This window comes from Garra rufa, chromosome 21 (genome assembly GCF_049309525.1).
Source record: "Garra rufa chromosome 21, GarRuf1.0, whole genome shotgun sequence".
NCBI classification, from domain to species: domain Eukaryota; kingdom Metazoa; phylum Chordata; class Actinopteri; order Cypriniformes; family Cyprinidae; genus Garra; species Garra rufa.
In genome coordinates, this window is record NC_133381.1 from 18,043,208 (window position 1) to 18,058,601 (window position 15,394).

At 37.4% G+C, this 15,394-nt stretch overlaps 1 protein-coding gene across 1 annotated transcript in view; it reads left to right on the forward strand.

The window, feature by feature from the left end:
- Nucleotides 1-15,394, forward strand: part of birc6 (baculoviral IAP repeat containing 6) — a 130,387-nt gene that overhangs the window by 33,784 nt on the left and 81,209 nt on the right. Inside the window, exons 23-45 of the mRNA XM_073827622.1 lie at nt 177-323; nt 602-789; nt 886-1,191; nt 1,415-1,514; nt 2,303-2,517; nt 2,610-2,818; nt 2,907-3,253; nt 3,365-3,584; nt 3,671-3,807; nt 3,890-4,027; nt 5,394-5,524; nt 5,629-5,760; nt 5,907-6,122; nt 7,220-7,403; nt 11,047-11,247; nt 11,650-11,783; nt 12,345-12,504; nt 12,590-12,706; nt 14,263-14,420; nt 14,539-14,665; nt 14,748-14,858; nt 15,032-15,162; nt 15,254-15,381. Coding sequence (XP_073683723.1) covers nt 177-323; nt 602-789; nt 886-1,191; nt 1,415-1,514; nt 2,303-2,517; nt 2,610-2,818; nt 2,907-3,253; nt 3,365-3,584; nt 3,671-3,807; nt 3,890-4,027; nt 5,394-5,524; nt 5,629-5,760; nt 5,907-6,122; nt 7,220-7,403; nt 11,047-11,247; nt 11,650-11,783; nt 12,345-12,504; nt 12,590-12,706; nt 14,263-14,420; nt 14,539-14,665; nt 14,748-14,858; nt 15,032-15,162; nt 15,254-15,381 — 3,937 coding nt within the window. The remainder of the gene's footprint in view (nt 1-176; nt 324-601; nt 790-885; nt 1,192-1,414; nt 1,515-2,302; nt 2,518-2,609; nt 2,819-2,906; nt 3,254-3,364; nt 3,585-3,670; nt 3,808-3,889; nt 4,028-5,393; nt 5,525-5,628; nt 5,761-5,906; nt 6,123-7,219; nt 7,404-11,046; nt 11,248-11,649; nt 11,784-12,344; nt 12,505-12,589; nt 12,707-14,262; nt 14,421-14,538; nt 14,666-14,747; nt 14,859-15,031; nt 15,163-15,253; nt 15,382-15,394) is intronic.

A 15,394-nucleotide genomic window follows, 5' to 3' on the forward strand; every position in this document is an offset into this window, starting at 1 on the left:
AATTGTACTGTTTTTGCTATACTTTGGATCAAATAAACGCAGGCTTGATGAGCAGAAGAGATTTCTTTAAAACTTTAACAATCTTACTGGTCAAAAACTTTTGACTGGTAGTGTACATTCATCAGTAAAGATCAAAATAGAAAAGAGCATTTAACATTTTTTGTGTCTAATATCAGGTAATGGGAAAGTGAACACCAGTGGGGCGGCAGAGGGCAGTTTTACTGCTCTGACCGGCCTGCTGGAGGTCGAACCTCTGCACTTTACTTGCGTCTCCACCAGTGATGGCACCAGGGTGGAGAGGGATGATGCAAGTATGTTCACCGGTACATATCCCACTTTTCTTTTCCTCTCTTTCATGTCTTGTATTGTTTGTCACGAACTGTGTCATCAAGGACCTCTCTAGCCAAAATTTCATAGGCAAAAAATGTCCATTGTTGATAATGTAGCATGGACACTAATATATCATCCAAAGAATTTGCTTGATCAAATTGAACCTGTTGCGAAATCTGTAAAATCAGATTTCTGTTTAAATTGCCCGCTAAATGAGACTGCACCTTCAGTGTTAAAGTCTGTACCTGCTTCCCTTAACGTTCTTCTACAGTGAGCACCTTTGGCGTGACACCCACAGTGACAGGGCTGTCTGCTGGGTCCGTTGGCGAGGCGTCCACTGCCCTTAGCTCGGCTGCACAGGTAGCCCTGCAGTCTCTGTCTCATGCAATGGTGTCTGCCGAACAGCAGCTTCAAGTTCTTCAGGAGAAGCAGCAACAGCTTTTAAAACTCCAGCAGCAGGTTATACAAGAATACATTCTTTATTTATTTTACTCTTGATGTCTTGATTGATTCAGTACTTTATGACTTCATTTAACTGGTTGTCTTATGAAATAGAAGGCGAAGCTGGAGGCCAAACTTCATCAGACCACCTCAGCAGCAGCCACCGCAGCATCAGGTGTCGTCAACTCGGTGCCATCCAACCCATCCTCTGCCCCAGGTTTCTTCATCCACCCCTCTGACGTCATCCCGCCCACTCCTAAAACGACACCGCTGTTCATGACGCCTCCTCTCACCCCACCAAATGAGGCAGTGTCTGCAGCTATTAGTGTAGAACTGGCTCAGCTCTTCCCGGGATCTGTCATTGATCCTCCACCTGTGAACCTTTCAGCACAGAATAAAAACACACAGAAAGCCAAACCAGTAAGTTCTGAAAACCTCATTGTTCTGATATATTCATACAGTTTTAATGATTATTTAGCAGTGTTTGATTTTTCTGTCATCAAATATACTCCAAAATGGATTTTGTGGCAAATGTGTGCATAACAGTAGAGGCTAGTAAGTAAGGTAGCATAAAAGATATGATGTTTTTGACTTTCTATGGGGTTTCATTCAGTTAATGTGTGTGCTTGTGTTGTCATTGCAGAACCCCATAGGAAGTGGCCTGGCACTGGCAATCTCACAGGCCTCTCACTTTCTACAGCCTCCACCACATCAGTCCATAATAATTGAACGGATGCATTCAGGTACTTCACTTTAGCCTTCACCCTAGAACAGTGGTTCTCAACCAGGGTGCCTGGGCCCACTGAGAAGCCCCTGCAAGTTCCAAGGTGTTAGAAAGGATGACTTAAAATAATTTCATTACATTATAAAAACCTAGCTTAATTAAAATGTTAAAAAAAAATTGTTTTTCCCACTCAGTATTGGTTGTAAACCTAATTGACTCTAAGGCCCTCCATTGTCTGCAGCAGTGTTCAAAAGCCTGATGATTTGTTCAGATTTTAAGCTATTTTACTTACGATTTGCAATATTTTAGAGCTTGGCATGACTGGAAAATGCATATTTATTGTAAAAATGCCCAAGGAGTGGTGCCAATAGTCTTGTGCATGCATGAACATACAGTCAAACCCAAATTTATTCAGAGACCTTCAACATTTCTCGCATTATCAGTTTATTCGCTATAGTTTAGAAAACGGTAATAAAATATGACAGGAACTCAAGAATTAAACTGTGTCATAACAAATTTATTTTAATAATGTCAGTTAACTTTGATAGAAAGGTATGTCAAATAAAATTTTTGGTCCCAAATTTTTATCAATTTTACTGGTAGTCCACTGTATGAAGAATTTTTGGATATAATATGTCACAGTTTTTTTATTTGATTTAGCCATCCTCGCTTAAGGTGCGTTCACACCGGACGCGACTTGCGCGGAAAAAGTTGAACGCTTGAACATTTGAGTTTGTTTTGGTTTTGGTTTGTCGTCATCTTTCGATTGTCTGATCTTTGACGTAATGACTGCATATCTCTTCATAGGTGCAAGACGGTTTGTGACTCTAGACTTCGGCCGGCCGGTGTTGCTTACGGATGCACTGATTCCAACATGCGCTGACTTGGCCTCCCTTTCCATCGACATTTGGACTCTTGGCGAAGAGGTGGATGGAAGGCGACTCGTGGTCGCCACAGACATCAGCACGCACTCCCTGATTCTACACGACTTGCTGCCTCCTCCCGTCTGCAGATTCATGAAGGTTCATACACGTTTAGCATAATCAAATACAGGGCTCAAAGCAGTCTGCTTTCTGTTTGGATCATTGTCACTCACTCTGTGCCCCTCCCCCAGATTACTGTGATTGGTCGATATGGCAGCACTAATGCCCGGGCTAAAATCCCATTGGGTTTCTATTATGGCCACACCTATATCCTGCCATGGGAAAGTGAACTGAAGCTGATGCACGACCCTCTGAGGGGAGAGAGCGAAGCTGCCAGTCAACCAGATCTGGATCAACATTTGTCAATGATGGTGGCCCTACAGGAAGACATTCAGTGCAGGTCAGTGAGACTTAAAAACTGCCTTTGGGGTCAGATAATGTTTTTTGTTTTTTGAAAGAAATAAATGAAATATGCTGACCTTTTATAGGTATAATCTGGCCTGTCATCGACTTGAGACGCTACTTCAGAACATCGACCTGCCACCTCTTAACAGTGCTAATAATGCACAGTACTTCCTGCGCAAGCCCGATAAAGCGGTGGAAGAGGATTCCCGTGTTTTCTCTGCCTACCAAGACTGCATTCAGCTCCAGCTGCAGCTTAACCTAGCGCACCACGCTGTCCAGAGGTTGCGTGTGTCTCTGGGAGCCACCCGGAAACACCTACCTGAGACCTATGACCCCAGAGAGCTGGTCCAGAACTCTTCTACAGAGCAGCTCCGAACTATCATCAGATACCTGTTGGACACACTGCTCAGCCTTTTGCACTGCTGTAATGGTAAGGGAGGTCGCTGGTCCCAACACCACCTCACTTTTTTAAAATCACATTGACCATATTCTAATTTGTCAGTTTTAATATCAAAACGAATTTTCCCCCTCTCTCGCTTAGGTCACTCTGTGCCCTCAGTGTTGCAGAACACGTTTCACGCCCAAGCGTGTGAGGAGCTCTTTAAGCAGCTGTGCATCAGTGGAACTCCTAAGATCCGTCTGCATGCAGGTCTGCTGCTTGTGCAGCTGTGTGGAGGCGAGAGATGGTGGGGCCAGTTCCTGTCTAACGTCCTGCAGGAGCTCTACAACTCCGAGCAGCTGCTTATTTTCCCTCAGGACAGGTAACAAACAGCACACACTTGTGGAAGTTTGTATAACATTATCAGAACTATTCCTAAGGATACTTAGAAATTTTTATGTTCCTCAGGGTGTTTATGTTGCTGTCCTGTATTGGCCAAAGATCTTTGAGTAACAGTGGGGTTCTGGAGGGTTTGTTGAACCTTCTGGATACACTGCTATCCCCTCTGCAGCAAACTAGTGCAGCGCAGCCTCGCAGGACAGAAGGTGGGTGTTTGAGAATGAGAATTTGATGTAGTAGCGTCTATGTGTGTTTATGGTGATTTTACAGTTTTGTATGTGTTTATAGGTGTGTTGGATATTCCCATGATCAGCTGGGTGGTCATGCTGGTCTCTCGACTACTTGACTATGTGGCCAGTGTGGAAGATGAAGCTACTGCAGCTAAGAAACCTCTAGGGGCTAAAGACAGAGAAAGATCCTTTACAGGTGAGATTCTTAGGCTCGGTCAAGTATAAAACATGAAGATCCACTGTTTTTGTTTACACTTCTATTCAGAAGTTTAGTAGTTGGTAAGATTTTTTAAATGTTTCTCATGTTCTAATGTTTGTTCAGTGTTTCTAATGTCTGTTATGTTCATCAAGGCTGCATTTATTAGATTAAAAATATTTTAGTTATTCTAAAGTATTAATACAATTAAAGTAACTGTTATATTTTAACATATTTTTACATTTAATTTCTTTCTATGATGCCAAAGCTGAATTTTCAGCAGCCATTACTTAGTCTTCATTGTCACATGATCCTTCAGAAATCATTCTAATATGCATATTTGGTGCTTAAGAAACATTTCTTATCAATATTGTTTGTAATATTTTTGCGGAAAATAGGATTTTTTTTTTCATTTTGTTTTAAAAAAAAACAGTGTTTATTTAAAATCATTTGTAAGCTTTTTTTTTTTTAAATTAAATTAAATTAATAATAAAAAAAAAGCTTACCCCAAATTTATACTGTCACTTTTGATCATTTTAATTTGTCCTTGCTAAGTCACTGAATAAAAAGTATTCAAATAAGTATTCAAACCTGACCTCAAATTTTTACTGTCACTTTTGGTCATTTTAATGTGTCATTGCTGAATAACGGAATAAAGAGTATTATTTCTTTCCCAAAAACAAAAACTTACCTCAAACTTTTACTGTCACTTTTTATCAATTTAATGTCTCCTTGCTGAATAACTGAATAAAAAGTATTACATTTTTAAAAAAACAGACCTCAAATCTTTACTGTCACTTTTTGATCATTTTAATTTTCTTGCCAAATAAAAAGTATTATTTTAAATTTATTTATTTTTTCAATTAAATTTTTACTGTCACTTTTTATCAGTTTAATGTGATCTGCTGAATAACTGAATAAAAAGTATTAATTTCTTTAAAAAAAAAAACAGACCTCAAATCTTTACTGTCACTTTTGAGCATTTTAATGTCCTTGCTGAATAAAAAGTACTAGTTTCTTTTTTTTTTTTTTTTTTTTTTAACTGACGTCAAATAAATTTTTACTGTCACTTTAGATCAGTTTAATGTGTCCTTGCTGAACAACTGAACATGTTTTTTTTATTTCTTTCCAAAAAAAAACAGACCTCAAATCTTTACTGTCACTTTTTGATAATTTTAATTTTCTTGCTGAAAATGAATATTAGTTTCTTTTAAAAAAAACTGACCTCAAATATTTTTTACTGTCACTTTTGATCAGTTTATGTCCTTGCTAAATAACTGAATAAAAAGTACTAATTAAAAAAAAAAAAAAAATCAGAAATTTCTAAATTGTAATATATTTGTTTTCCTCTTTCCAATCAAACCAGGAAACCAGTGGAGTTTCATTAACAACAGTCTGCAGTCTCAGAACCCAAGCAGATCTGCCAAAGGCAACAACAGCAGTTTAGATCGACTGTATTCACGCAAGATCCGCAAACAGCTAGTCCACCATAAACAGGTACACGTGTCCTGTACAAACATCCAGTACTTATATATCTGCACTTAAAATCTTTTCCTTTTTACTTATAGTGTGGATGTTGATCAATTCTCCTTTCATTGCAGCAGTTGAATTTATTGAAAGCCAAACAGAAGGCTTTAGTAGAGCAGATCGAGAAAGAGAAAATTCAGAGCAACAAAGGCTCCTCCTACAAGCTGCTGGTGGAGCAGGCCAAACTCAAACAAGCCACGTCCAAGGTGAGAATCCAAACTTTTGTCAACTCCTTGTCCCTTAGGTGTGGTTGTAGGACAACATTAGTGGTAGTCACAGATAATGGCATTGATAAAAGTAGCCTTTTAACAGATCGTAACATTATCCCTGTGGCATTTTTTTTTTTTGGCAGCACTTTAAAGATCTGATCCGTTTGAGGCGGACTGCCGAATGGCCACGCTCCACTTTGGACTCAGATGCGTCTGTGGCAAAAGAGACCCCTGAGGTGGAGCTCCTGCCCTTCACGCTATCTCATGAGCGCTGCATCTGCGTCGTCCAGAAGCTCGCTCTCTTCCTTCTCTCCATGGACTTTACCTGTCACGCAGATCTGCTACTGTTCGTTTGCAAGGTGCAACAAATTTTTTTACACGCAGAAAAAAATGTGCTGGTTTTAAATGCTATTGAATTTTTAGTACAGTACCATTCAAAAGTTTTGGGGTCTGTTACCTTTTTTAAATTGTGACCCTGGACCACAAAACCAGTCATAAGGCTCAATTTTTTAAAATTGAGATTTATACATCATCTGCAAGCTGAATAAATAAGCTTTCCATTGATGTATGGTTTGTTAGGATAGGACAATATTTGAAAATCTGGAATCTCAGGGTGCAAAAAAAATCTAACTATTGAGATAATTGCCTTTAAAGTTGTCCAAATGAAGTTCTTAGCAATGCATATTACTATTCAAAATTAAGTTTTGATTTATGGTAGGAAATTTACAAAATATCTTCATGGAACATGATCTTTACTTAATATCGTAAGGATTTTTGTCTACTGTGTTTACAAAGAATGCATTTATTTGATCAAAAATATAGTGAAACAACAATACTGTGAAGTATTATTACAATTTAAAAAAAACTGTTTTCTATTTTAATACACTGCCATTCAAAGTTTAGGATCAGTAAGATTTTTTATGTTTTATGTTTAAGTCTTTTTCTGCTCATCTGATTTAAAAATACAGAAAAATGGAAAATGTTGTTGCAATTTAAAATAGTGGTTTTCTATTTTAATATACTTTAAAATATAATTTATTCCTGTGATGCAAAGCTGAATTTTAACTATCATTACTCCAGTCTTCAGGGTCACATGATCCTTCAGAAATCATTCTAACATGCTGATTCATCAATGTTGGAAACAGTTGTGCTGCTTATTTTTTTTTATTATTATTATACATTTATTATTATTATCAATGTTAAAAACCATTGTTCTGCTTGATATTTTTATGGAAACAGTGTAATTTATTTTTTATCTTGTAATGAATAGAAAACTACTTTAATTTGAAATTGAAACACTACACTTCGTCATTTTTGATCAATTTAATGCATGCTTGCTGAATACAGGTATTTATTTCTTAAAGAAAAATCTTCCTGACCTCAAACTTTTGAATGATAATGTGTATTTCATAGACCATATCGAAATAAATATTTTAAATCTCATCCACCTGCTAAGGTATTGGCCAGAATAGCAAATGCAACACGACCCACAATCCACCTGTGTGAGGTGGTTTCAGAGCAGCAGCTGGAGAGGTTACTGCTGTTACTGGTGGGAACCGACTTTAACCGTGGGGACATCTCATGGGGCGGAGCCTGGGCCCAGTACTCCCTCACCTGCATGCTGCAGGACATCCTTGCAGGTGTGTGTGTGTTTTAAGTTTAAAGAGATACTCTCAGTGGCCCACAGGCTGTCATACATGTTTTATGTCTAACCAACTAAAAATTAATTTGGTAATCAAGTAATCAGCCAATTATTCGATAAATCGAGTAATTGGGTAATTATAATTATTTTTTATGTTTTATATGTCTGTTTTATATTTAGATTAGGGCTGTCACTAACAATTATTTTGGTAATTGAGTAATCATCGATTATTCTGACGAGTAATTAGATAATTCTAATGAATTTTAGTTTTTTATATGTCTGTTTTATATTTAGATTAGGGCTGTCACTAAATATTATTTTGGTAATTGAGTAATCATCGATTATTCTGACGAGTAATTAGATAATTCTAATGAATTTTTGTTTTTTATATGTCTGTTTTATATTTAGATTAGGGCTGTCACTAAATATTATTTTGGTAATTGAGTAATCATCGATTATTCTGACGAGTAATTAGATAATTCTAATTAGAGGTCGACCGATGTATCGGTTTTGCCGATTAATCGGCACCGATAGTTGATTGGCCGAACTATCGGTTATCGGCAAAAATCCTTGCCGATAGTTTTCCGGGTTGCGTTCTTTGCTGAAGCGGCTCACGCTCCGCTGTCATGGAGTATGAGAGGTTAAGCCCCAGACCAATGTTTAATGCCAGGATTGTTACCATATATTTGTATTGATTTATATCCAGCTGTTTATATTCTTAGCCAGCAAAGTTGCAGGTGTAAAGACATGAGAAAGCAAACTGTGTTCATTCAGCCGACAAAATCAGCCACAGCGCGCCATAGTTTTACATTACACATCTTTCCAACATCTTTCATAAAGACTTGACCCTGTGCTGGAAAATTGAGTATTGTGCATTTAAGCAAACTATTTGTATTTCTGTAGCTCTAATTAAGTCTGTATGCTTAATACAGAGCTATAATTTATGTTTTAGCCTTCTTCAGGCCGTTAAAGCATGGTGAGTTTGCATCTTGTTACGCACTTTATTTCACAATGCCATTTTCCTGTTCCTATTTGATTTTAATAACTGATCAACAAAAATATCTATTAAAAATTAAGATAAAAATAATACAAAACGAAATTCGTTAAAGAAGGGATTTTCCACAAATAAAAACGTACGAAGTGGTCAAAAATTGTGTCTGACCCTCTCCAATTCTCCCGGCGTATTGCCGTCCAATTCATACCACGTCCTTTATGACATTTACAAATTACACAAACTTCTTTCGTAATTAACATATTAAACTGAAACAAAACAAAAACAAATAATATTTAAACATTAATGTAAAACAGAAAAGAAATTGTTTCTGAAATGGCTGCAATATAGATCGCACTTTCTCTTTCCGTTTCATGTTTAAACTAACCTTTGCCGCTTTTTTGATCATTCTTGAAGTAAACATTTGCCCGTTTGGTGATTAAATAAACTGTTTTAGATTTATGCTTGAACTATACAACGCGTCCTGTGTGTGTGTGATACCTGCAAGTTGTCCGCGCAACACAGCGCTGCTCTTTTGTTCGGTTTCATTAAGGGTGGGTGAAAAATAGATTCTCCGACGCACCTCAATCAATGAGCGTGTGTTTTTCCCGCATATGGCACGTGCGCGCGCCAGAAACGCGGCTGGCTTCATTGCACAGAATTTCCACAGTGAGCTAAGTGTGTATTGTTTGACAGTGTGAGCTATCAATCGCAGTTTTTGACTTTACATGTGCCTTCATTTCTGCCGTTTGTAATGCAGTACTATTAGATTCACTGACAGACTTTCAATTGCTCTTTGTGTTTGTTCGTCCTAAAAAGCTTGATTGCAGATGCAGTTAAATGCACTTGGATTTTTGAAATACTTTTATTCGAAACTGATGTACACACAGTCAATTATGTTTTCAGAGCAGGACAAAACATTTGATACATCGAAATAGATCTGTGCATTCGTTTGAATACAGCCTGTTAAAGCTGCCACTGTCTGATCTCATCAGTAATAATCAAACGAAAAAGAAAAAAAACAACAATTTCTGTAAACTTGCCGACACTTAAAGAACACTAATTTTAAATAAGTAATTGTTTTAAAAAGTAGCCTGCTTATATAATAAAAAAATTGTTAAAATGTAAAGATTCCCACCCCTTTACAATGAGCCCATTTGTAACATCAACTAAGATTGATGAAAGCTGTAGAATAGAAGTGTTGTTCCTTGTTAGAGTGTTAATTTCAACATTTACTGATATATTGTTAAATTTCGAAGTTCATTTTGTTAACATTAATGAACTATGAAATAACTTTAATGATCAATTTATAATTAATATTAATATTTTTATTCATTTACAAAGTATGGTTTAGTATTTTTTTTTTAAATAGTAGAGCACTATTTTAGTTGCCCTTCAATATCCATTTTCAAAAACTATCGGTTAATTAATCGGTATCGGCCAGCGTGGTCCAACCTAGCTATCGGTATCGGTAAAAACCAATATCGGTCGACCTCTAATTCTAATGAATTTTTGTTTTTTATATGTCTGTTTTATATTTAGATTAGGGCTGTCACTAAACAATTATTTTAGTAATCAAGTAATCTGTCGATTATTTTGATGATTAATCGAGTACTTGGATAATTATAAGTAATTTTTGTTTTTATATGTCTCTGTTTTATATTTAGATTAGGGCTGTCACTAACGATTATTTTGGCAATCGAGTAATCTGTCAGTTATTCTGACGATTAATCGAGTAATTGGATAATTATGAAAACAAAATTCTGGTAATAAAAATGGATCCAAGCGATCAATAACTTTTAAAATGACTTATGTATATATAATAGCAGAGGCAACAATAATTACTTCAAAAAAAGTATCAAAAGCAAGTAATCATGGTTTTATTAAACAAAACTGTTAAAATACATATTGTATTATAATGTATTATAAACAATACAGCTAATGTACATTACTCATTATAACATGGCCTGACGATTGTTTTACCCTTTACAGCGTAATCTAATCCTTGTTTAATATTGACAAAACAACATTTAATTCAAATGTCCACTTAATCTTTAACAATTCTTTACGACATGAATGCTACAGCCACTGTAATTCCCTGAATATGTGGACATCAAAACGTATAAATTTAGAGCGAGGCTTTAAACTTATTTTGAAATTGTGGTGAACAGTTTGCATATTGAGAAAGATATTGATGCATTCTCCTGTTTGGGTAGGTTTATAAATGATTTACATTACAAATCTACTTAAATGGCAGATGTTGTGTTCCCAGATGAACGTTATAATAAACCTAAACATTGCAACAATATGCAGAGATGGAGTTTGAGACGTGTAAATGCTAACAGTTTGTGTGGTGTAGCATACTGTGAATAGAGCCATTCTGAAACACACATACATAACCTACAAGCATGTAAATAATTAAAGCGCATTTATTAAACGTGCATCGCATATATTTTTTTAACTGAATCAAAGTGTTTTTGAATTCACAATAACATTATGCTTTATTATAATTTTTAAATGGATTTAATACATCACGCAGCCTTGGAAAACAGTTTAATAATGCGTTTCATGGATTCTCCATTTAAAATTGAGTACTCCAATTGAATCGAGGAATCGTGACAGCAATTTAGATGTTGTAATCTGTTTGCAGGAGAGTTGTTGTCTCCGGTGTGTGTGGATGGGATGGAAGGGGCGGGGGCTGATGAGGCCGGGGCCGCCTCTTCCTCGGTAGTGCTGGATTCCGATGACTCGCTCCCCCAGCCAACCCCCATCCCACTGGTGGAGACCATTGATGAGCCTCTGGGACCTGATATCATCGCAGGTACACCCGGGACATCCTCTGTGTTCCAAAGTGCGTTGGTAACCCCGTCCGAATAGCACGTCACCTCACATGGACCCTCACCTTTCTTTTGTTTCTGGTGTTTATTTGTTTGTTTTCCTCTCTTAGATGAGCTGCATGTGTATTTTTTGTGTTTGCTTTTTTATTGATATGTAATAGTGGTATAATGCAGTGGATAGGAGGCTGGAACAGTGCAGATGATTTTGACTCTTTGATTTGGAATCTATGGTCATTTTATCGTTAGGTTAGATTGATGTCAAAACTCATTCAGAATGGGTCAACGATCCACTGTTCTGGCATCCTGTCCATCTAAGAGGAGTTTGACGGCCGGGCGTCCTAATGAAGGCTGTCTGTGTAGTTGCTTCTCTTGGTACGCTGCTCTTGCAATATTAAAGGTCTTTTCGTTGCCCAAAGGTGCTCCTCCACTGTCATCTTTGGAAAAAGATAAAGACATTGACTTTGACTTGCTACAAGACTTGATGGATGTTGATATTGATCCTTTAGATATTGATTTGGAAAAAGATCCACTCGCCGCCAAGGTTTTTAAGGTATGGACCTCGTTCTCTTTATCTTTCCCTTTTTTGTCCGTCAGCATTAGGGGTGTAATGGTTAAAATGTCTCACGGTTCTGAGCATTAATAACCCTTGATACTCTTAACCTGTTTTTAAAATCTTGACCTGTTCAAGTACTCATTTTCTTTTCAAAGAGCCCTTATTACCACAATTGCTGCAAAATGCAGGGCACTTCATAGATATTTACATTGTGAAATGTATAAAAGTACAGCGATTTAGTGACATGGAAATAGCCATGAGAGCAGACACATAATTCAAACGCAACATTTATTCTGGTTGTAAGATGGTATAAATATGCATAAAGAACCGTGGGAAGAGAACTGTGCAATTAACTGTTTCACTCCTATACTGCATGTATTTTGTAATCAAACATTAGTAGTTAAAGTTGTGATATTTAGATCTGATTTACACAAAGCCAATGTTTTAACCTCTTTTCCAGTAAAGTGTTTTTCAGTTTTTCTCAGAGATGAATATCTGAGATTGTTTTTTTTTTTTTCTTTTTTTTTTTTTCTCCTTTTTATATGTTCTCTCTTGCAGCCAATCAGCAGTACCTGGTACGATTACTGGGGTGCTGACTATGGCTCGTACAGTTATAACCCCTACACAGGGGGTGTGGGCATACCTGTGTCCAAACCCCCCGCGGCTGCCACCACAGAGAAGCCTGGATCTCAGAACCTCTCAGTGTCTGTGTCTCAGGGTGAGAAGTGTCAAATAAATCAATGGAATAAAATATATAATGAGAGTGAGTGCTGAGTGCTAAAGTACCTTACTTTTTATCCCAGCACTGGATGCTCGACTGGAGGTGGGATTAGAACAGCAGGCAGAACTTATGCTGAAGATGATGTCGACACTGGAGGCAGACGCAATATTGCAGGCGCTAACGGCCACATCTCCTTCTGGTATGCAAACAAAAAACGTGTACAGGGTTCCCACAGTAATAGAAAATCTCCTAATCGCTGCGCTATTTTGAATTTTTCTCGAAATCGAACTAGTCCTAGGTTTTTCGCTCAATCAGAACCAAACTAGTGTAGAAAAGTTCCATTGTTAGTCGCAACAGGATGCAAGAATGTTCTAAGTGGGTGGAGCCCAACTTGGAACACTTATAAATAAACTAAATCTTTTGTCAAATTAAAAGAATTGGGGCGTTTGACCTCTTGGTTGTGCTATAATAGGAAAATAATACATGAAAATGGATGTAACTATTCAGCTGTTTGACCAATCGACTTGGAATTTGGTATACAGTGTCTTTATTGAAGGTGCCACCCAAATCTATGAAGGCATTAGTGTATCTCAAAAAACATGTCTGCTATTGGCCATTAATTTTTGAGCACCCATTAGTAGGGATGTAACAATATCAAAATTAAATTAAATTAACAGCTCCAACCCAGTCAATTGACTTGTACCTGAATTTTAAAGGGGACTCAACCCTCTTTTTAGATATCCTGTCTCAGTCTAAATTACATTCACACTGGTGTTTTAGGAACAAATTAGAACTTAACAATAATAACAACAATGACAGTAATAGCCATATATTGTTAAACTACTGCACTGTAAAATAATTGAAAATGAATATTTAATAGGTATATTATTTTTGCTTTACACTACAGTAGGAAAATTACTATACTTTCCTAATTTGTACACTTGAAAGAGAAAGTATTTTTTGGACTGCAGTGATAGTACCCATTTAAACCACTAGTTTCAGCAGTTTTAAGCTTTTATTTTGATGGAAAGAACGAAATCGATGGGCCCGTTCTCGAATAACACGTAAATAAAGTTTATGATTGGTATTTTGTATGTTCTCTTTAAGCAAATAATCAAAAACTTGGAGTTTATGACAATCATGTCATTAGGCTACAGTGGCACCTAGTGGTTAGGAGATATGAAAAATGCCAAAATTGATCTAAGGCTGGTTTTCTGCGATTTTCTGCAATTTTTCTGCAAATCTCATATTGGCACCAAACCATGTGTTTGCCATCATCACTCCTAGTTAACCACACCACATCAATTTGAGAGCAGCATCACCTGTTGGTCAAAAGTGATATTTCATTAAATAATGTTTCTGCTGATTTTATGAAATTTTAGCCTTTTGGTGTAAAGTAATCTTAAAATGTCTATAATTGCTTAAAGGTCTTTAAATGCTTGAACCCCAGTAATTTCCGCTTGCTGCTATATTGCATTACTTATTTCCAGTACTTAAAAGTTATCCGTTTCTTAAATTACTAAAATTTTGAAAAGTGTTTAGTGAGTATACATTTTTCAATTTCTAAAAAATTTGTCGCTGTGAGCTTTACAAAATCAAATAATCTTTTCCGGTAATTACATGTAATGCATAAAGTTAATTTTGCTTGTCCAAAGGTGTGGGAATCCTGTGTTTTTTTCTTCTTCTAAAGTTATACTACTTTATTTAACTAGTATCATCCCTTCTTCTCATCGTCTTTTTTCTCTTCTCTTTCAGTGGCCCAGTCTGCAAATGGGACGGACGACTCTCTTTTGCGTGGGGGGTTCCACAGCTCTACCCCCAGCTGCAGTCTAATGGTACAACCCTCATCCATCCCCATGTTAAGCACCTGCTTCAACAAACTCTTCTCTTTATTGCAAGTGCATCATGTTCAGGTATGGACACAGTCTAGATTTATCTCTTTTATTTACAGAGTTTGCCCTGAAATCTAACTTCCTACATTTGTTTTTCTCTGAGAAGTTACACACCATCTTTATCTCTTTGTCTGTCTAGTTGGAGTCCTTGCTGCAGCTGTGGTTGACTCTGAGTTTGAGTTCCTGCTCTGGAGGGTCAGAGGAGGCTGGTTCAGACATCTTCCTCTTTAACGCCAGCAGAGTGCCCACAATCCCGCTTAACCAAGGTGTGACATTCACTAAATGATAGAACACTTTGCGAAGATTATGTATATACCTGTTATTAACTATAATTCTTGTCTCTTTCAGCCTCCATTAGCAGTTTTCTGTCGGTGCTGGCCTGGTACCCCAACACTTCTTTGCGAACATGGTGTCTTGTCCTGCACAGTCTCACCCTTATGACCAACATGCCTGCTAGTGGTGAGTATCTGACTGGCCAAGCCTGGCTTAGTTCCTCTGGTGTGTTCTCTTGGGGAATCCCACCAGCTCAGCAGATTTGTGCTTTGTTGCTCCTCCACAACCTGATTATAAAAGCAAACAGTCTGGTGACACACTTTCAGATTATAATGATAATGTGTGTGTTGCATCTGCAGCCTCCAGCAGTGGAATGGGTGTGCAGGAGAGCACAGCCCAGCAGATGGTGTCTGACCCCACACTTGTGCACGTGCTTGTGCGCTTCCTGTCTGGAGGAAACCCTCATGGCACCAGCCAGCACAGCTCACAGGTATTGAGCTAAATGAGAACACACATGACTGGTTTCATAATGATATATTTGGAAAATGCCTCACATACTTCCTCTCCATCTCTATTTCCAGGTCGGCCCCACTGCAACACAAGCCTTGCAGGAATTTTTAACCAGGTTGCAGGTGCACCTGTCCTCCACATGTCCACAGATGTTCAGCGAATTTCTGCTTAAACTGTTGCACATCCTGTCTACAGAGAGGTAGATGATTAAT